Raw genomic sequence first — 20,780 nt, 5'->3', positions numbered from 1 at the left:
TGGGGTGACCCTGGCCATCCCATATCCCCTGAATCCTGCCTGGTCTTGGAGCCCAACAGGAGCTGCCAGCCTGTGGCATTATCTGCTGCAGCCAGCCCCCAGGGATGGGGCACATACTGGGGCATGACAACAAGGCTGTGCCCACACCTGGGGGACACACCAGCTCTAACCCCTGAGCTAGCAGGGGGCTACCCTGCTGCCACCCACCCTGGTACAGCCCCAGGGTAGGGGGGACCTGCCATATGCAATGTGGGCAGCATGGGGGGGCACCCATGCCTGCTCCGACCAGCTAATTTACTGTGACGCTGTGCACTGCTCTAGCCAATAACTTTGAAATGATGTGGAGATTTGCAGCCAAACCCTCTCATAAAGAGATTTAGGAGGGTGACGAAGATAATTAAACATCCTTCCCCGAGTATTGACTTGCAGCTGAAAGGGGGAAAAATAACTACATTTTTCACAGTCCTTTTAAATCATCCTGATGCCCGGCTGGGGCACTGTGCAAACAAGCCCTGGCCTGGCAGCCGTGGGGCTGCGGGCACCACAGCCCTGTCTGTCAGGCTGGGAAAAGTGTGGTGAAGCAGAGCTGGAGTTTGGGCAGCCGGGGCCTGGCGCAGGGTCCCGGACTGGCAGTGGGCAGCGTGGGGAGGGAAGGATACTCCAGGGCAAACAAGGCAGGGATGACGGGAGGCTGGCTGCCACCTAAGCAGCCCTGAGCAGAAGGGTTAAGTTAAAACGAGCAGTGTGGGGAGGTGGGAGAGCCGGGGAAGGGGGGACACAGGGCCACAGTACAGGGATGGTGGCAGGAGGCCAGTGGGGAGCAGGATGCAATAAGAAGGCCTAAGGAGGTGGGAGTGGGGGTGTTACAGAGAGGTCTTTGAAGCACATCAAGATGCATGCTGGAGCAGGTGCAGTGTGCATGCACGTGTCTGCACAAGTACAGAGCATGTTTGCAACATTCTGTGTGCTCATGCACACATATGTGCATGGGAGTGTGGGTGCCCAGCACCTGTGGGCTGCCCCAGGCCCCCGGCTGATGCACTGCCCAGCTGTGGGGTGTGTTTCACCAGCTGCATGTGCTGCCACGTGGGTGCTGCCTGGCTGAGCACCTGCGGGTGGCTCACACATGTGTCCAGCCATGTCACTGCTGTGTGGTGTCTGTGTCAGTGATGGCTTCTGTGGCACCAGCTGGGTGGAGGAGTCTCAGGTGCCTACTGGATGTCCATGGGTGTAGCAGGATCTCATGAGCAGGTCTCTGCTCCATGGCTGCGTCCATGCATGCAATGTGCTGCCATTTCTGTGCTGCGTGTCACACAGATACGTGTCACAGCACAGTGTCCTGTGTAGACATATTACATGATGCACATAGCTGGAGGAGCATCCTGGGACAGGAGCAGCCCTGGTACAACCCCAGCTGTAGGAGGACACCAAGGAGTGGCAGAGAGGTACACAGGGAGTCACATCAACCAAGGGACCTTCTGACCCATCTCCAGTGCAGCAGACCCGATGTGGGACCTGCCTCCCCAGAGGCACAGCCCTCCCTATGCCACCACAAGGTGAACAAGCCAGGTAACACCCAGTAGCACTGTGAGCCCCAAGAGCACATTCTGCCAACCAGGATGCCACAGCAGAGGAGGGCTGACCTGCAGTTGCTGGTGGCTCAGAGCCAAGACTGTGTGGGAACCCATTCCTGGGCACAGCCCAACTCACAACCCACAGCCAGCTCCTGCAGCTCACAGGGCTGCAACAGGGCCCCGAACGCAGGCACTGTCACCAAATGGGGCCACCCTGGAGTATTTCCTGGGTGCCGAGGAGGGTCTGGGTGCTAGGGATGCACATGCACCCCTCTGCAGGTCTGTGCACCCCGGGGAGCACACCCCACACACTGCCCTCCACCTGGTTTCTTGAGAGCAGAGATGAGGCTAAAAGTCATGGGGTGGGCAAGCAGGGAACCCCCACCCTCCATGCCCCTGTTTGCTGTGCCAGCCCCTGGGAATGTGCCTGACAGCCTCCCCCCACCCGCCCACTCGTGCTTTGTAATCAGTGCCACCTGATTTTGCCAGTGTGGATGCTCTGAACCCCCTGCCCTGCCCTTGCCTGAGGGAGATGGTGCTGCCCTCTGCACATCTCCTTGTGAAATGGTGCCAGAGATGACACGGTGTCCCTGTACTGGGGACAGGGAAGGGACACAGCAGGGCTGGATACCCCAGTTGTGCTGGGTCCCAGCTTCCAAGGGGGGCTGGGGGAGCAAGGCCCCACACACACTTTTTTCTGACACCAGAAACTCCCAAAGTGGCAGAAAAAGGTCTGTGCTAAAGCATGCAGGAGCTGGTGGTCCCCAGGTGCAGGGTGCCAGTGTTGTCCTTGCCCTGTCCCACTCTCTGGGAGGGCTCAGAGTGGCTGAGGAAGCCACTGTTGATGGGCTCAGCTGTTTGGACCCTGCCAGGAGCAGGAAGGATGCAATGGCAGCACAGGGTAGGAACAAGGAGGAAGAAGAAATTTTCTGGGGCTTCATCGCATCCTCTGCTTAACAGCAAAATTTATGGGTGGTCCCCTCTCTGGGGTCTTTGGCACTGAGAGAAGCATCCCACCACCATGCCCACTGTCCTGGGGACTTCAGCTGGGTCCAGTAATACCAAGTGTCCTGAGAGCTTGAAACTCAGATGCAAATTACCCCAAACCCTCAGCTTTGAGCTGGCAAGACTGGGCTGTTCCTGGGGTGCCACAAAACAGCTCAGAGCAGCAGGGGACAACGAGCATGGGGCGGGTGAAGCCCCCCACCGATGCCATCCTGGGAGGGCACATGGAGGAGCAGCCAGCACCCACCTGTCACCGGTGGGGGGGAGCCAGGTTAGAAACAGCCCCAGCCATCGCTTCCACCTCCGTGGACGAGCTGGTGGCATCAGCGTGGAGCAGGGGGACTCCTCTGCGGCTGGTGGCTACAGGGAGCTGCGGTTGACCCCTCCGCGGGCATGGTCCTAGTCCTCTCTCTGTCCCTCAGCTTGTCCCTTTCCCTGGCCTCTCCCTGATGCTGGCCGTGTCCTTGTCGCTGTGGTCTGTGGAGCACGCGTGACACCCAGTGGGCGAGCACCAGACTGCACACGTCGGGCGAGCGGCACAGCCCCGAGCAGGGTCCCTAGGCACAGTGGCTCTTGCTTGGGGATGTCACCGTTGTGGGGGACATTGTCCTCCTGAGAGGAATGGCAGTGCCCGAAGGAGTTGCAGCTGGGTTTGGCTGGGTTGGATGGACACATGGCTGGGGGCTCCCTGCAGCCCCGAGGCTCCGGGGTCTCTCCAGGCACCCAGGGGTTCCCTGCAGCTCTGGGAGTCTGGGTCTCACTGGGGTCTGGGGTCTCACCAGGCCCCCACACTGTGTGAGTCTGTCACATGAGGCCCATTATGCTCCAACTGCAGAAGAGATATTGGCAGCATACGAAGGGGTTCAAGCTGCTTCGGAAGTGGTTGGCACCGAGGCACAGCTCCCTTCTGGCTCCCCGACTGCGGGTGCAGGGCTGGATGGTCAAAGGGGAGGTCCCCTCTACACACCGTGCAACTGAGGCCACATGGAGTAAGTGGGTCGCACTGATCACACAACGGGCTCAAATGGGAAACCCCAGTTGCCCAGCAATTTTAGAAGTGATCACGGAGTGGCCAGAAAGCAAAGATTTTGGAATGTCACCAGAGGATGAGGTGACACGTGCTGAAGAGGCCCCGCTGTATAATAAAATGCCAGAAAATGAGAGGCAATATGCCCTGCTCACTGATGGGTCCTGTCACATTGGGGGAAACATCGGAGGTGAAAGCGGCTGTGTGAAGTCCCACATGAGAGAAGTGGCAGAAACTGCTGAAGGAGAAGGTGAATCGAGTCAGTTTGCAGAGGTGAAAGTCATCCAGCTGGCTTTAGAAATTTCTTAATGAGAAAAGTGGCCAGAGCTCGATTTCTATACCGACTGATGGAAGGTGGAAAATGCCCTGTGGGAGTGGTTGCAGCAATGGAAACAGAGCAACTGGCGGCACAGAGACAAACCCATGTGCATCCCGGGTAAATAACCTGGTTGTAAAAGTATGTCACGTAGATGCTCATGTATCCAAGAGTCAGGTCACTGAAGAACATCAAAACAACCATCAGATGGATCAAGCTGCTAAGATCGCAGTGGCTCAGGTGGATCTGGACCGGCAACATAAGGGTGAATTATTTATTAGCCCGATGGGCCCATGACACCTCAGACCATCAAGGAAGAGATGCAACATATAGATGGGCTCGTGATCAAGGGGTGGACTTGACCATGGGCACTATCACCCAGGTTATCCATGAATGTGAAACGTGCTCCAATTAAGCAAGCCAAGCAGTTAAAGCCTCTGTGGTATGTAGGACGATGGCTGAAATATAAATATGGGGAGGCCTGGCAGACTGAATATATCACACTCCCACAGACGTGCCAGGGCAAGCACCATGTGCTTACAATGGTGGAAGTAATCACTGTATGGCTAGAAACATATCCCGTGCCCCATGCCACTGCCCAGAATACTATCCTGGGCCTTGAAAAGCAAGTCTTACGGTGACATGGCACCCCAGAAAGAATTGAGTCAGACAACAGGACTCATTTCCAAAACAGCTTCATAGACACCTGGGCCAAGGAGCATGGCATTGAGAGGGTGTATCACATCCCGTCATGCACCGGCCTCCGGGAAAATCCAGCGATTAGATGAACTGTTGAAGACTACACTGAGAGCAATGGGGGGTGGGACCTTCAAACATTGGGATACACATTTAGCAAAGGCCCCCCAGTTAGTCAACAGTAGGAGATCTACCAGTCAAACTGCCCCTGCCCAAAACAACTTTTACGTACTGTAGAAGAGGATGGAGTCCCACAGCACACAGTAAGAATCACCCAGATTAATGAAGAATGAACTGTGATGAAACTGAGTGAAGCGCAGTAGTGATGGAACCAGGCCTGACTTCAGCATGCAACAATCCAACATTACACACCATCCTCCTGCCACACCGAAGCCTGATCCTGCGGAGCCCACTGAGTGGACTTTGCACCATCCCTCCTGCCCAGACAGGCTGTTATGACAGATGGAGCCCAAAGTCATGGACTAAATGAACTCAACGGACATTTTAAAGGGACATTTTAATGAACATAGAAGGACATTTAAACAGACTAAGGGAATGATATCTGTGTGTATATGTATGAAAAGAGAGGAAAAGTGGTGGTGATTAATTGAAAATGGATCAGAAGGTATGGGACCTGAACATGATGCAGATGGCACAGAATAAGGGGTGGATGTTGTCCTGGTTTCAGCTGGAATTAAGTTTCTTTTCTTCCTAGTAGCTGGTATAGTGTTGTGTTTTGGATTTAGGATTACAATAATGTTGGTAACACACTGGTGTTTTAGTTGTTGCCAAGCAGCGTTTATACTAACTCAAGGACCTTTCAGCTTCTCATACTGCCCTGCAGCTGGGAGTGCATGGGAAGCTGGGAGGGGACACGGCCAGGACAGCTGACCCAAATGAGCCAAAGGGGTATTCCACAGCATATGATGTCATGCCCAGTATATAAACTGGGGACAGTTGGCCAGGGGTCACCATAGTTTGGGGATTGGCTGGGCATAGGTCAGCAATTGTATTGTGCATCACTTGTTTTGTATATTCTATTATTATTATTATTATTATTATGATTATTATTTCCCCTTTATTTTCTGTCCTATTAAACTGTCTTTATCTCAACCCTCAAGTTTTACTTTTTTTCCACTCAATTCTATCCTCCATCCCACTGGGAGCGGGGAGAGTGAGTGAGCAGCTGTGTGGTGCTTAATTGCTGGATGGGGTTAAACCACGACAGAGTCACTGCAGCCCCGGGGTTCTGGGGTCTCAGTTTGGCCCCTGTGGGTCCCTACAGCCCTGGGACTTGAGGGTAGTCCCTGAAGTCCTGGGACTCTTGGACCACACTTGTCATCTGGGGGTCCCTGCCGTCCCAGGGTGCTTCACGCCTTGCACCACTCCTGGGTCAAGACCTCACTTTTCCCTGGCTTTCCTGCTTGTCGCTGTCTCTCAAAGGGCAGGCAGAGCTAGCATGACTTGACATCTCTCAGGTGCTTAATACCTTCCTGCTCCCACTTTGGGATGATCTTCACCTCCCAGCCACCACCTCGTAATGTCGTGTGGCAGCTGTAACCCCTCCTGGGTTTCTCCAGGCCAGGAAACTCTGAGCCCATTTTTAGCTTTTCCTTCTAACTCTTGTTCATTCCCTGGGAGATAAACCCTGGTGGAACAAAGATCTGAGGGGAGCCAGAGCTGCAGTTCACATAAAGCCAAAGCAGAAACATTTTCTGTAGCAAAAACATTTTTCATTTCAATTTGCAAAGCCTTTCAAAGTCGATTCTCTGAGGAGCAGGAGCAGTCACTGCAGAGGGGCTTGGATGCTCTTCTCCAGCTCTGGAGAGGCTGGAAGCTTGTCCTGCTGAGGTATTCAAGCCTGTTAATGGAACTGTGTACATCCACGTGCAAAGCCCTGCAACCCCATTCCCAGTGCGTAAATCCCACATCCTGGCTCTAGAGTCTGTAAAGACACTTGGAGAGCTTAGAAATTTGACCTGGAGAATGAAAGGAGGAGAAAGGGACAAGAAAGTCCTTGTTCAGACATAGCCGGTGGCAGGAGCTGTGTCCCCCTTGCTGTACCCTAACCAGGATCCCGTGCATGCCCTGACCCCACCTGGCTCTGGAGAGGTCCCTGCTCATGAAGCTGGTGACTGTGGGACGTGGAGGGATCCTGGGGGCTGCTGGCATGACAGTTTCCCGTGTCATGCCCCGTGTCATCCCCCACCGCCCATGCACAATGTCAAAGCATGGCCAAGAGCAGGACCCTGTGTGCTCGCAGCAGACAGACCCATTTCAGCAGTGCCCTGGGAGAGCATCCCAGAGATGGGACAACCTTGTGAAAGGCAAGCCTGTCTCCTGATGCTGCATTTCTCACTTGGGAAGGCACAGACATGGAGCACAGCTATACTGTCAGCCCAGGGAATGTTATTCTGTGCCAGCCATGGGACCACCATGAGCTGTTGACATCCCATAGCCAGGGAAAGCCAGTGTCCAACTAAACCAGGTGTAATGAGCCACTACCAGCTGCTGGATGCTGCAGGACATGGGGGTCACATCACTAATCCCAGGGTGCACGATCAGCCAGCCCCAACAGCAGGGCCTGGAAGGCACCGTGTGTGTAATGGGGACGCACCCAGAGCCCAGCCAGCTCTCTGCTAACAGATACTTGTCCAAAATGAGCCTGTAAAATCCATCTTCCTCAGACTCAGGTCTTGCTAGTGTGGCAGCTCTGATGCCTCCAGAGAAGCATCTCTTATTTGCTCCCTCCCTGCTGCTGAGCTCCTGACACTTCCTCCACAGAGGATGGGAAGGATAGGGGCTCTCATACCTCGGGGACACACCACAAAATTGCTCCTGGGATAACCACTACCTGGCCGGACACTCAAGGTGACTTCAGCCACAGGACATTTGAAGATAAATTAAAAAAGATATGACAGAGGCAAGGTCACATTAACATGTGGCTTTACATTTGCTACAGTCTCCTTCACCTCTCTCACTTGGGGTGCACAGGCTCCCAGCAGCATCACCCAGATCCAGATCTTAGGTGCAAAAGAGCCAAGGGCAGTGGTAAATGGGGTTGTTTTGAGCCCTGAGTGCCTGCGAGGGCAAGTGGGTCATGGGAACCCATCTAAGCTCAGCTGGTGGCTTGCAGGTGACATGTGATGGTGACCATCAAGCTCTTGGGTGGCTGCATTGTTGTCCAGCTTGAACACTGACCCCAGGGACTGCTGCAGAAGAGAAGAAAGCACTTTCTCTTCAAGTCTCCAGCCTGTTCAGCCAGGGACAGAAATGCTCCTGTCTCTCAGATGCAAAGAGAAATGTGGCCAGGCAGGGCTGGTTCCTGCTTCAGCGATGCTGGGCAAGCAGTCTGCTCCTTCCCATGCAGCCTGTCAGAGCTCCTTCATCCCCAGGACTGCAATGTCCTCCCTTCTTTCACCCCATGGACATGCTCTGGAGTTACAAAGCCCACAGACTTGGGTCCTACCTTCCTCCACACATCTACATATGGACTATCAAGGCTGCGACTGGATCTTGCAGGGGCTGGGGTGACTGCCCATGCTTGCATGTGGACACACAGATGTGCACATGCTCACACAGATGCTCCTGTGCACCCCATGGGACACTATAGCAATGGCATTAGACAACTCTAGACCATAAATCCTTCCGGCCTCCCTTGCTCCCTGCTCCGCAGCCCTAAGGCCACTCCAAGATCTTTCCTCTGCACTGTCCCCAACTTGGGATCTGCCACTCCCTGCCCACTGCGGCACATCTTTAACCAAGCATGGCGCTTGGCAGCTCTGCCTCACTGGCAGACGACCACAGCACCCAGAGCAACCTAAGCTGTGAAACCTGCAGCCCCATGACGAGCTGGTGTACATGGAAGAGTGGCTGCTCAGTCCACCATGCTACAGCATGGGCAGTTGCAGGCAGCTGCAGGCAGTCTTCCTCCCCAGGCAAGACTCTGTGAGCAGCTGCAGCTCTCCAGCTTTCTCCCTGTTCTCCCTTTCATGAGTTTTTGCCCATGCCTTGATACCCAGCTGGCAGCTGGTCTCAAGCACGGTACCCCAGGGTCAGTACTGGGGCCACGTTCCCCATCCTCATCAGAGAGTCAGATGAGAAGGCAAGTGATCCCTTGCCTTGCAGGTGAGGCTAAACTAGAGGGAATGGGCATGCAGCAAATGGCAGAGCCTCAGTCCAGGTGAACCCCAAGACACTCAAAATTTGGGTCAACAGAAAACTTGTGGACATCAACAAGATGGGCTAGATAACCCTAGGTTTCACCCAGGCTGGGGACCAAGGGGCTAAGCAGTGAAAAGAACCTGAGACAAGGTCCCAGACAAGGTCCTGGACAAAAGGCTGCACAAATGAGGCAAGCTGCATCCTGGGCAACACGAGGAGGAGTGTGGCCAGCAGCCTGAGAGAAGGGGTTGTCCCCTCTGTGCAGCACCAGGGAACCCCCACCTGAGTGCTGTGCCCAGACTGGCTCCCCAGTTCAGGGAGAGGTGAAGGAGCTGGAGAGGGACCAGCAGATGCTGCTGGCAGGGCCAGGGCCTGGGGCTATGAGAGGATTGGGCTGGGATCTACTAACATCATGCAGTTACCTGCAGGGCAGATGCAAAGGCAATGGAGCCAATCTCTCTCTCTGTAGGGCATGAGATGTAACGAAGGACAATGGACATTAATTGCAGCTTCAGGTTGGAGAGTAGGAATGATTTTTTTTCCTGGGGAGGTGATGCAACTGTGGGACATGTCACCAGGGAGGTGGGGCAAATCCATCCTTCAAGACACAGCTGTGTAAAGCCATGAGTTACCTTACCCTGTGTTGGTGGTGTTTCTGCTCCAAACAGGAGGGTGGGCTAGAGACCCCCGGGGGTCCCTTCCCACCAGCATCACCAGGATCCTGTGAGCCCAGGGAGGGGCAACCTCCCCAAATGCAAATTCTTTCCCTTCCCCACACCAGGAGCCAACCCCACAGACCCAGGACACCTTGACAGCCAGGGTCCTGTGCACTGGACTGCAGCCCCGTTCCAGGCATGCCAGGACCAGTGCTGGCCCACATTCTGCTGATGCTGAAGCCCATCGCTTCCGCCTCACTGCTGGGAGGCCTGGCCGCAGCTCCTGGCAGGTGATCAGCTGATCCCGACAGCGAGCTGGTGCTGCAAAGTCAGGCACAGAGATTGCCAGCGTTCCGGCAAGGGGAGAGCAGGGCCACCAGGGCTGGGGGGCTCGGGGGGCCAGGGGCAGCTCTGCCCTGAAAGCCGACCCACCTGCACATTGCTACCTGCTGAATAATAGAGGAGCTGACAGCCAGCCGGAGAGAAATGTGATCCTGGCTAGCCAGCCGGGGAAGACATCTGAGCTCCCAGCAGCTGCGATAGCAACTGCAGGGAAGGAGCCTTCCTCCTCGCTGCTCTGTGCAGCGCAGCGTGGTCGGGGTGGCTGGAGGTCTCTTCCCATCCTGGTGTGCCTGGGTGGCCAGTGCCCACTCCAGGGGCACGGGCTCGGAGCTCGGAGGATGATGTGAGCTGCAGCAGGCACCCAGCAAAGCAGAGCTCAAGGGCAGAGCTGGGTTTCCCAGGAGGTGAGGCAGAAGGAGCCTGCCTGCAGCCAGTGCCTGTGCCCTGGGTCCAGCAGCTCAGCCCCATGTCCAGAGGAGGAGAGATGGTTTATATCCCGGATGACTCCGACTTCAGCTCCTTCCGGGATCAGTGTGAGAGCCTGGAGGGCTGGCACTGCCGGTATAACAAGGCTGGCGTGACCGTGTGGAATCAGGGCCAGGAAGAAAACTGCACTGTGCAGAAAATCAAGGTAAGCAGATGCCTGCAGCTGCGGGACCACCAGCCCTTCCCTGCCCCAGATGTGTGCCCAGCTGCTCCCTAGGGTGCTGGCCCATCCTGGGGGTGCACAGCACCCTGGCCCAGCCTGTCTGGGGGTGTTTCTGCCCCAAATGCTGGTTCCCCCAGAGGTGCTTCCCCAGTTGGCAAGCTGCTCTGCAGACTCTCACTGCCTGCCCTGTGGCTTTAGCCTCTCGACCTGTCGGGATGCCCGCTGCAGCGTCCTGCCATGCATGCACGCATGTGGGCTCACATTGCGGCTGCCCTTGATCCAGACACAGGCGGGAAGGCCCTGGGATCAATTACGTTATGGAGATGGCCTTGCTGGGAGCCCCCGGGCATGAGACAGGCTGGCGAGATGCCTCTGTGGTGCCTCTCCCCCAGCCACACCATCCTGGGGCACATCGCCTCACATCCTGCGCTGAATGAGCATCCCGGAGAGTTTAAGAGCCCCCATAGGCTGTCTCGGGAGGTTTGTTGCTTGACAGGGGCCAAATCTGGGATGCTGCAGAGGAACTAGAGAAGTTCAGCTATCCCTCAGGTTGTTACACCTTGTTGCTCATCTACATGGCACCAGTGACACTGCCAGGTGACCCTGAGTACATCAAGAGTGGTTACAAGGTGCTGGGGGCACGGGGGCATGGGAGCCCCATTGCGGGGTAAGCCCTGTGTGGGAGCATCCTGAGGGTCAATGCTTGGCTCCATGGCTGGTGTCACAGGCAGGGCTTTGGCTTTTCAGGCCACTGAGGATCAGGACTGCTGGGTAAGGATGGGATCTGCCCAGGCAAGTAGGGTCAGAGCATCTTACCTACAGGACACCCAACCTGATAAAGAGAGCTTTCAACTAGGAGTGTCAAGGAAAGTTTACTATGATCTGAAGAGCAGGGAAAGCATGGGAAGATGGTGAGGAGGTGCCTGGGGTACAGTACGCTGGAGGAGGATCTTGCACCACTCTCCTGAACACGAAGTAACCGGCAGCACACCTCAGGTGTCTGCAACCAGGACACACAGCTGGGGAGACTGAAGGAGCTGGGCACACAATGATTGCAGTGCTGCCACGGATGGAGGCCCTTCAGGGCCAAGATGAAGAGGAGAAGAGGTGCTCTCTGCAGAGGTGCAGCTGCAATACACACTGCCTTGCTGTCGGGAAGAGTTAGGATTAGGGAGCACTTAAGCCAAGTGCACAGGATCAGTCAGGATGCACTCAGGGGTGCTGAGGGGTCTGGCCAACACCTCTTTGAAAAGTCCTGGTGATTGCAGGAGGTCCCTGATAACTGGGAAGAGGCAAAGATCACATCCATCTTCCAGAAGGGCAAGAGGGATGCTCTAGGGCGCTATGGGCTGCTCTGCCACCTCCATCCCTGGGAAGGTCATGGAGAACATCGTCCTGGAAGCCATGTCCTGAAGGACGAGGACAGTGGTGACAGCGGCAGGAACCTACCAAGGGTTTGACCAGCCTGATTGCCTCCTTCAATGAGAGGACTAGCTGTGTGGGTATGGGGAGAACAGTGAAAGCCCTGTACCATGATTTTAGTAAAGCCTTTGACAGGGATTCCCATAGTCTGCTCGTCACCACATTAGTGAGATCTGGACTGGAGAAGTAGATGATGAGGTGGGTGGAAAACCAGCTCACCACCAGGCTCATGACATGGTAGTCAGCACTGCAGAGTCCAGATGGTGGTGAGTTGCTGGGTCCCACCCTGTTACTGGGATGATGGGATCAAGTGCTCTCTCACATCAAGTGAGTCTGCAGGCAGCACTGAAGTATGGAGAGCATTAGAAGTGCTGGAGACAAGGCCACTGCTGGGTGTGAACTGGACAGGCTGGAGGGACAGGCTGGCAGGAGCCTCGTGAGGTCCAGCCAAGTTCAAACAAGCACAGCCCAGCAGAGGGGATGCAGTTATATCCCCCTTTGCCACCACCGAGCCCTATAGAGAGAGGATCCTGTTCAGGAGGGTCTGTGCACCATCACCCTGCCTGGTTCATTGTAGTAATACCTCATTGATGTGTTTTTTCCCTGCTCTGGAGAGGCTCTGAGCACGGTGAGGGGGTCAGCACTGCCCAGGGACCCTTCCTGAAATGTGGGATGGAGGATGCCACTGCCTGTGCAGGAGAGCGGAGCTGCACAGGCTGGGGCTGGGGGGTCAGAAAAGCCCCAGTCTTTCCATTGGTGCAGGCATTACCTGGAGAGTCCCTGAGCAGCTGGAGCTTTGGATTTTTTCCACATAAATTTACTGTGGATGGTCTGATTTTGGGCTTTGTGCTTTCCCTGTCCCAGCTGACTGCCTGTTGTGCCCAGTGTGGCCATTGCACAGACTATTCAGTTGGCTGCATGGTGGTGGACGTGCTTTTGGGATTTTGGGGGTGCAAGGCTGCGATGGTCCTGCTGTGATAACCAGAGCTTCCAGGAGCCCAAGAGGACCATGAGCTCCACCTGTGGCTGGAGGTCTCCTTCAGCCTGCAGCAGCAGCAGCACCTCCAGACCCTGCTGGGAGGGGGTGGCGGAGGACAGGGAGCAGGAGGAGGCAACTAGGTGCTTCCACACTCTCCTCCACGGTGCCCTAGGGAGTGCAGCACATCTCCAAGCCTGTCCTGGGCACAAGTCCAGCACGCCGGGCAGAAACCATCACCCAGGCCATTGGGGAAAGCTTGCCTGAGATTGATGGGACCTGCCACGTTCACAGGGCCATCTCCAATTACACAGCACTGCTGAACGCCTCATCAAAGATGCAAGGCCTCTAACGAGGAGCAGATGACATCTCCTTCCTCCCAGCATTGAGAGGAGTGGGGTGGCCAGCTTCATCAATAATGCACTCATCAGCGTGGTCAGGCAGCTCCACGGCTCTGGTTACAGCTGGGGCCCTGCCAACCTCCCCAGACTAGACCCTGTGCCTGAGAGCATCATGCCAGGGCAGTAGCATCCCTTTACTTGCCCTGTAGGAACATGGGGTGAGGGGACAAGTCTGGGCTTGGGGTACACAGGCACCAGAACCTGGACCACCAGGCAGCTCTGTTTGAGGGCAGAGGGTCCTTCTACCCCCGCTGTCCTCCTGCCTTCGCACTGTGATGCATGCTGGCAGCGGGGATGGTGGCTCTGCCTGGGCTGTCCCAAATCAGGGACATGCCCTGCACCATGTTTGCAGAGCATCTTCCGTGGCACCCGTGCAGGTGACTTTATAGCAGCATAGGGGCACGCCACCACACACGGGAACAGTCTAGAGTTCTCGTCCCTAGATGGGCACAGCTCTGTGCTCTGGGGGTGGGTGCTGCCCCCGTCCGACTGCCCATCTCCCCACAGACTCGCATCTCCTGCAAGGATGTCCCTGCTGAGACACTCTATGATGTGCTGCACGACACCCACTACCGCAAGAAATGGGACTCGAACATGATCGAGACCTACGACATCGGGCGTCTGACCGTTAATGCTGACGTAGGATACTACTCCTGTGAGCATCCCCCATCCCCTGGGAACCCCCAGGGCCCCCTTTCCCAAGCCCACAACCCTGTGCATGTGTGTGGCACCATGGGAGCAATGGGTTGGGGTGTAACAGGATCTGTCCGCAGGGAAATGCCCGAGCCCCCTGAAGAACCGGGATTTTGTCACCCTGCGCTCCTGGCTGCCCTTGGGCAATGACTACATGATCATCAACTACAGCGTCAAACACCCGGTGAGCCCCTGGCCAGCCCCAACCTGCCATGGACCAACAGGCACAGGCAGCGCTGGGCAGCAGCTCGGGCAGGCTCTGAGGTGCATGGCATCTCTCTGCAGAAATATCCACCCCGGAAGGATTTTGTGAGGGCCGTGTCCCTGCAGACAGGTTACCTGATCAAGGCGAATGGTGCCGGTGCCTGCGTCCTCTATTATCTCACCCAGGTGGACCCTCGCGGTGAGTGCCAGCAGGAGGGGACGGTGCAGCATGTCTCCTTGGGGATGGGTCCCATTGTATCCCCAGAGCTCGCTCACTGTAGCTCTCCATCTCCTGGAGGTCCAAAGGGCACTGAGAAGTGGGGACAACCCAGGGAAGAAGGGGGCCCCTCCCAAATCACAGCACGGAGCAGGTGCCATCAGCCCAGAGGGGGCTCAGGCTGGCATGGGGTGCTGCGGGTTCATGGTGCCTCCTCTGGGGCTGTCCCAGATTGGATGAGTGATGGGGCTTTGGGTTCTTGCAGGGTCGCTGCCAAAGTGGGTGGTGAACCGCGTCTCCCAGTTTGTGGCACCAAAGGTAAGCAGGGTGCACGGCCAGTGGTGGGATGCACAGGCATCAGGGATGAGCTGCCTCAAAGTAGCCCCCTAGGTAGGGGCAGGACGGGTACTGGGTGACCCAGGGCTCACAAGCTGGGTGCTGGGTGACCCAGGGCTTGCAGGGTGTGCACTGGGCATGCTTCTGGGGCTGTGTGGTCTGAGCCAGGCCCCCATCCCCTCCCAGCACCCCCAAAAAGCAAGCAACAGGGGAGATGAGAGCTGCCCACAGACCTGAATGGCTCCATCCCCACTGGGGACTTGGGGCACTGTGATGGGCTGGACCCACTCTGCCCACAGGCGATGAAGAAGATCTACAAGGCTGGGCTGAAGTACCCTGAGTGGAAACGCAAACATGACCCTGGATACAAGCCCTGGGTGTACCCGGAGCAGAACACACTGCCCAGTGTCAGCCTGACCGAGCTTTCGGTGCAGCACGCCGACTCGCTGGAGAACATCGATGAGACAGGGCTGTCTGAGGACCACCTGAGCACCAGTGACCATGAGGCCTGAGCCCCCACCACAGCCTTCTGCGGTGGAACCCCCTCGTGACTGGGGCTTGGCAGCCAGGGGGCATGGGTGGGAATTTGGCCGTCTGTGCCCCAATAGTCACGTCTGCTCTCCAACTCCTTCATCATAGACCCCCCTACCTGGGCAGCAGTGTACTGCCCCATGGGAACCTGCAGCATGGGTGCTGGAAAGAGGGAGGATGGGCACCCTGGTCCCCCCTGCACCCATGGTGGCCCATGGAGATGTCCCCACACAGGAGGTAGAGCTGGCAGTGGGAGCAGGTGCCCCAAGGAGATGCTGAGCAGGGCAAGAGAGGGGGAACCCTTCATGGGATGGGTGGGAGCTTTCCTGGCACCAGGATATCCCTTTGCCACTGTAAGACCTCCTAGGGGTGTCCCACAAAGGTCCAGAAGTGGGGGGTTTATGGGGGTCCTGCCCAGGCTTTGCAGCAGCACAGGGCTTGGACTGACTCTCCCAATCAAGCTGGACCCACTCCAGCCCACCAAACGCCCCCCAGGCTTTGTGTGACCCCCCACCATCTCAGGGAGCCCTCCCAGGTCCCCTCCTGGGCATCAGGCTCACCTCTGCAGGCTGGCTCTAGCCCAGCTGGCTCTGGGGACCCCTTCCCCAGGTGGTGTTTGGGGGGACTTGTCCTGGCAGTGGGGTCTTGGGCAGCCCCTGTCCCTACTCCCTTGGTGTTTGCCGCTGCTGTGGTTTCTGGCACAACAATAAAGGGTTGGTGTGTGTGCGAGAGAGCTTCGGGCTGGCATGGGACGGTGGGGAAGCTGGCACTGAGCCCACCCTGAGGCTGTCCAGGCACTAGGTCTGGGGTTGGACAGGAGAGCCAGTCCAGCTGTACAGTGTCAGCACCCAGGGGTGACCCTCAGCAGGGAGCGAGGTGACCAGTGGTGGGGCAGAAGAGGCAGACGCTGGGCTCCGTACATCCACGCACGTGTGGGTGAGCTTGCATGGGCACAGGGCAGCTTCCACCGGACAACGGGAAGTTAGTCTAGACAGACACCGCTGGGGGAATATGCTGACAAATGCTGGGATTTCCATCCACCCATTCGCCTCCACATTCTGAGGCTGCCTGTGTCTGCTGGGGTCCTGCCCCAGATGGGTTTAAGCCTGATCTGTGCAAGGCCAATGCAAAAGGGTCCGTCACTGCTGATGGTGCTGGGGTGCTCAGCTCCAGACCTGTCCCAGCAAAGTAAATACTAGGGGACATGCCCAGGACGTAGGAACTGCTCTGACAACCAGAGCTCTGCCCAGGCAGTGGTGGGGGACAATTCCCTGGCAGGACCCAGGACTTGCAGCCTGCCCAGAACCACCTGCCACTATGGTTTTTGGGGCCCCTCTGACCCGCCCAGCCTCACAGTCCTTGGTCACTCTGACCCCCTGTGGTCCCACCCCCAGCTGTGAGTGCTGCTGCCCTGTGCTTACTACGCCCACACCTTGAGCTTCTCCTCCCCAGTTCGTCCAGACCTTCACTCCAGCATCCCAGATGCAGATGCTCACTGTCCCCCCTTAGCCACCCCATTAGGTCACATATGTCCCCTGTGCTGCTCCGGGGGGACGTGACACGCACATGTCTCACTGCAGAGAGCGCTGGGGAAGGGAGAGGAGGTCCTGGCATTCGGGGCAGCCAGCTCCCACGCTTTGCAGCTGGGCTGGCTGTACAAGCAGAGCAGGGGCAAGAAGCCACCTCTGCAGGGAAAATGCGGAAATCCTAAGAGCAGGAGATGTGCAGACTACCCCTTCACAGCGAGGGGAGCAGTCCCTCCCTGCCCCATGCTGCTCCCACCATGTCAGCAGACGGAGGTCACCTGCAGCAGGGAGGATTTTACCTGTGAAAAGACACATCCCAGACCCAGATTACCCCAATAACAATTTGCAATAATCGTGGTAAAGCTGGGGAGGGAACCATGGCCAGAGCAAGAGGGAGAAACACCCCTAGGTGCTGCCCTGATGGGGCATAGCCCACTGGCACTCCAAGCCCGCTGGGTGCTGGGGTGAAGACCACCCTGCATGGCCTTGGTGCTGCGGGAAGCCGCCTCATCTCTTCTCATTCCCCGGATGTTTCTCTGCAGCAGCTGGGCTGCAGCTCTGCTGCAAGGCTATTTTTAGCCAGCCCTAAGTAGGTGTGAGGAGCTGCTGCCTGAGTACTGAGAGGCCAGTGGGGAGTCCCTGGTCCCTAGCCAGCCCTGGGGAAGGCTGTGCCAGGGTGGGTGACATCTCAGCCCAGGATGTTGCTCAAAATGGCCAGGATGGCAGCAGCATTGGGTTCAGGAGGACAAGGGCTGCTGGGGTGGCAGGGACACTGGTCCACATCCAGCCCTGGGCTGCAGGAGAGCTTCTAGCCACCAGCATCATCCTGGCCAGGGAGCAGGGGGTAACCTGTGGGGCTGGGGAGGGGGACTGCCCCAGACCCTGTGGGGTGCCGAGAGTCCCAGCTTGGTGATTTCTTACTGAATGATGTGCCACTGCTGGGTTTCCTGTGACACAAACAGGAAGGGAGCCCTGCGCCAGCATCCCTGAGCACCTGAGCAAGGGAGGGGGCAGACAGGGTGGGAGGGGACCAGAGCTGGGATGCTGGGGGGATTGGGTGGCCCACAGACACACGAGGGCTGCAGCCCCGCACAAGACCCCAGCTGGACAGCTTTTCCTGGCTGGCCCCAAGCAGAGAGGAGCCGCCCTCCTGTGCACAGATTGGAAAGGAAACGGGAAGCTGCTGCTGGAGGAGAGATTAGCCCGGAGGCGGTGATGTCAGCCGGCACCCTGATGGATGGGGGGCAGGGGGAGGGGGGCATGGGCCCCCATCCTGCCCACACAAAACTATACAACCCACTCCAGTGCCCCAGTGTCAAACATGTCCTGGCTGGGGGAGGATGTGACCCCATCCTCAGGATCTCATGCTTTGCATGTCCTGAGCTCATGGATAAGTCTTGGGCAGCTCTTGCCCCCACCACCCACAACGGAACCCTGAGCCCAACAGAGAGCCCCCCCAGCAGCCCAACTTATGTCATGGGCCAGCCTTCAGCAGGGTTTTTGCTGGAGTGGTCCAGCAGGTTTCCAAGTCCAACAGTCTCCAAGTTCCCCCTCCCCACTCTTCCACCAAGCCCTCCCAGGGTCTCAGGTCTCTGTCATGCCCCAGCAAACGCCCTGGGCTCAGTCCCCATCTCACAACTCCATCTATCCAATGTGGCATTTGCCCTTTAAGTACAAGCCCTGAGTGTCCCTCACCCTGTCCTGCTCCCAAGAGATGTTCCCACCATCACCACACACGTCCCCCAGCATGATCCAGCATGGGTACAGCTGGAGGTAGAACAAGGGCTGTCCCAGGGTACAGCAAAGGCTGATGGCTAGGGAGGGAGGGATGGGTGGATGGATGGATGGATGGATGGACGGACGGACGGGCAGCTGGCAGGTGGACCTTGAGGGACAGTGTCAGCATGGTGCTGCCTGAAAAGGGGAAGGACGACACAGGCCAATGTGCTGGAAGAATCCAACCTTCACTTTGATCTTCACTTCCTCCAGCCCTTGCCAGCATCTTCATGAAGCCCAATCCCCCAGCCTGAGGGGTGTTGTCCGATCCTGCCCATCTGCCTCCAGGGAGCAGGCAAGACCTTCCTGCTGTGCGAATCCATAGACATGACAGGGCTCTCTGTCTTGGCCCAAGGAGGCTAGCATCTGAATATAGATTGCATCAGTATGTTGGCAGACACCAGAGATCAAGTAGAGACTTTGAAACCTGTGCTGTAGAAAGTGGGCCAGTAGGAAGCCCTCAGGAAACAACCCAGCCACATGACACACATCACGGCTGCCAGTGCCCTACCAGTGCCCTGGTGCTCTGCTGTGCCCTGCTCTCCTCCGACACAGCCCCCTGCCAGCTCTCTGCCTCCAGGGTAGTCCCATGGCTGGGGGATACCTGGCTCAGGCTGTCATCCCAGCTGGGCTCTGTGAGAAGGGGCAGTCCCCATTGGGAACCAGGTGCTGGGGCTCAGTGGAGGTGGTTGAGCAGGGCTTTCCCCCCTGCCAGGGCAACAGAGCCCCAGTCCTAGCACTTAGGTGACTGTGGAGGGAGAAGGGAGTAGGAGAGAAGGTTTTCTGCACCAAACTGACCTGTCAGCAGCCATCAGGATGTGAGTTGTGGGAGCTGGGCCCTGCTCTTGGTCATGCTGTGCCACCAGATGGGACTGTGATTTGCCACTCTGGGGATGTCCCCTCTACCCTCAGACAATGTTTCCCTCCCCAGCAGCCTATCTCTGCCCTCCCAGCATGCAGGGAGGAGCACCGTTCCCAGAAGTGGGTTATCAGGGGTCTATAGAGATGCTGCAGGATGCCAAACAGCAGTGAGCCAGGATCTGACCCCACACATGAGTGTGCTTCACTGGTGCTAATCCCACCAGCATAGTGGGATGGAAACGATGGCACACCAGCTGCCACCAGCATTACCAGCACCCTTTGCTCTGCCCCCTCCAGCTGCTCACACCACAGACCTCAGCAACCTTCCTGTCAGCAGTGGTGCTTATATTCAGCCAAACAGCTTCCTCTAAGAGGCAGAGACAGGAGCCCAGCAGGACGTCACAGTTTGCAGTGCAGGGCCAGGGGCTCCCTGCACACCCTGAGGGTCCCTGCGCACCCTGTCTCCGCACCTCCCCCCCAGGGTGGTCCATGGGGCCACCTGTGTTGTCCCCAGCCCTGGGGACATGTCACCCCTTGCTCGAGCAGCTTGCGGGGAAGGGGGAGGAAGGCAAAAGCCATGCTGGGCCCGTGCTGAGTTCTGCTTCTGCTTTGTAGGAGCAAGCCTGTGATAAGGAGAAGCCGCCTTTCCATGCCTAGATACATGCACAGAGACTTGTATGGGGTGCTCTTCCAGCACTGGGGGCTCCCACCACTCCCAGTCCCCCACAATGGCTTTTGGGGGCATCATTGGGGCAGGGAAGGACCAGCCTGACTTGGAGCAAGGTGTTCCCCAGGGAGCCAGACCCTCCCAGGGCAGGGAGCGATTACCAGCCTTACCATCAGGAGAGGAGAAGGGCTGAAGGGTGTTGTGTGGTATCGGCCTCGGACATCCTCCACATGCAAGGTTGGGTAACAGCAGAGCCGGACTAACTGCCAGCCCCGCTCAGGTTCTTGCGAAAAGTGCTGTGATAAAGGCAGCCGGGTTGGTTGGTGGTGAAAGCACAGGCTCCTTACAGGACAGAAATCCTCCCGATGTCCCCTGTCACCCCTGCCCCTCAGCTCACTCCACATCCCCCTTATCATGGGGCACCAGCAGTGGGATGGGGTGCTGCATCCCCGGCATCCCTGCAGCACAGGGGAGGTTTTTGTGTTCCCAACATTTCACCCAACCATCCCAGTGCCAGCCTTCCCAAGTCCCCTCATCACCGTAAACATTTTGGCCTGTTTTCTCCAATTCGGCAGCACCTCCCCAGCACCTGCACCCTGTCCAGTCCCAGGCCATGGTGGATATAGTGAATATCTCCTCTTGACTGTGGCCACAGGCAGAGACAGGAAATAGATCTGAACGCACACGAGAACTTCAAAGAGCTTCTTCAGCAGCGCAGCCTCGGGGTGTGGGTCTCAGGGG

General features: G+C 57.2%; 1 protein-coding gene across 1 annotated transcript; it reads left to right on the top strand.

Annotated features, from left to right (window-relative positions):
- The first annotated feature begins 9,885 nt into the window (after positions 1-9,885).
- Positions 9,886-15,438, top strand: LOC141949701 (START domain-containing protein 10-like). Its single transcript, XM_074883590.1, has 6 exons — positions 9,886-10,411; positions 13,736-13,883; positions 14,002-14,105; positions 14,207-14,324; positions 14,608-14,660; positions 14,978-15,438. Exons 1-6 carry the CDS (start codon positions 10,247-10,249, stop codon positions 15,188-15,190), a joined length of 801 nt encoding a protein of 266 aa, XP_074739691.1. The 5' UTR covers positions 9,886-10,246; the 3' UTR covers positions 15,191-15,438.
- Positions 15,439-20,780: the final 5,342 nt, after the last annotated feature.

Source organism: Strix uralensis, chromosome 14 (assembly GCF_047716275.1).
Source record: "Strix uralensis isolate ZFMK-TIS-50842 chromosome 14, bStrUra1, whole genome shotgun sequence".
Classification (NCBI taxonomy): domain Eukaryota; kingdom Metazoa; phylum Chordata; class Aves; order Strigiformes; family Strigidae; genus Strix; species Strix uralensis.
The sequence above is the reverse complement of the archived record's forward strand: the minus strand, read 5'-3'. Positions and strand labels throughout refer to the sequence as shown.

Excerpts from the sequence above, each read along its gene's own strand:
- LOC141949701 (XM_074883590.1), top strand. The coding sequence starts at position 10,247 with ATGTCCAGAGGAGGAGAGATGGTTTATATCCCGGATGACTCCGACTTC. Across the intron at positions 10,412-13,735 it reads GCACTGTGCAGAAAATCAAG|ACTCGCATCTCCTGCAAGGA; the intron begins GTAAGCAGATGC and ends ATCTCCCCACAG. Across the intron at positions 14,106-14,206 it reads ACTACAGCGTCAAACACCCG|AAATATCCACCCCGGAAGGA; the intron begins GTGAGCCCCTGG and ends ATCTCTCTGCAG.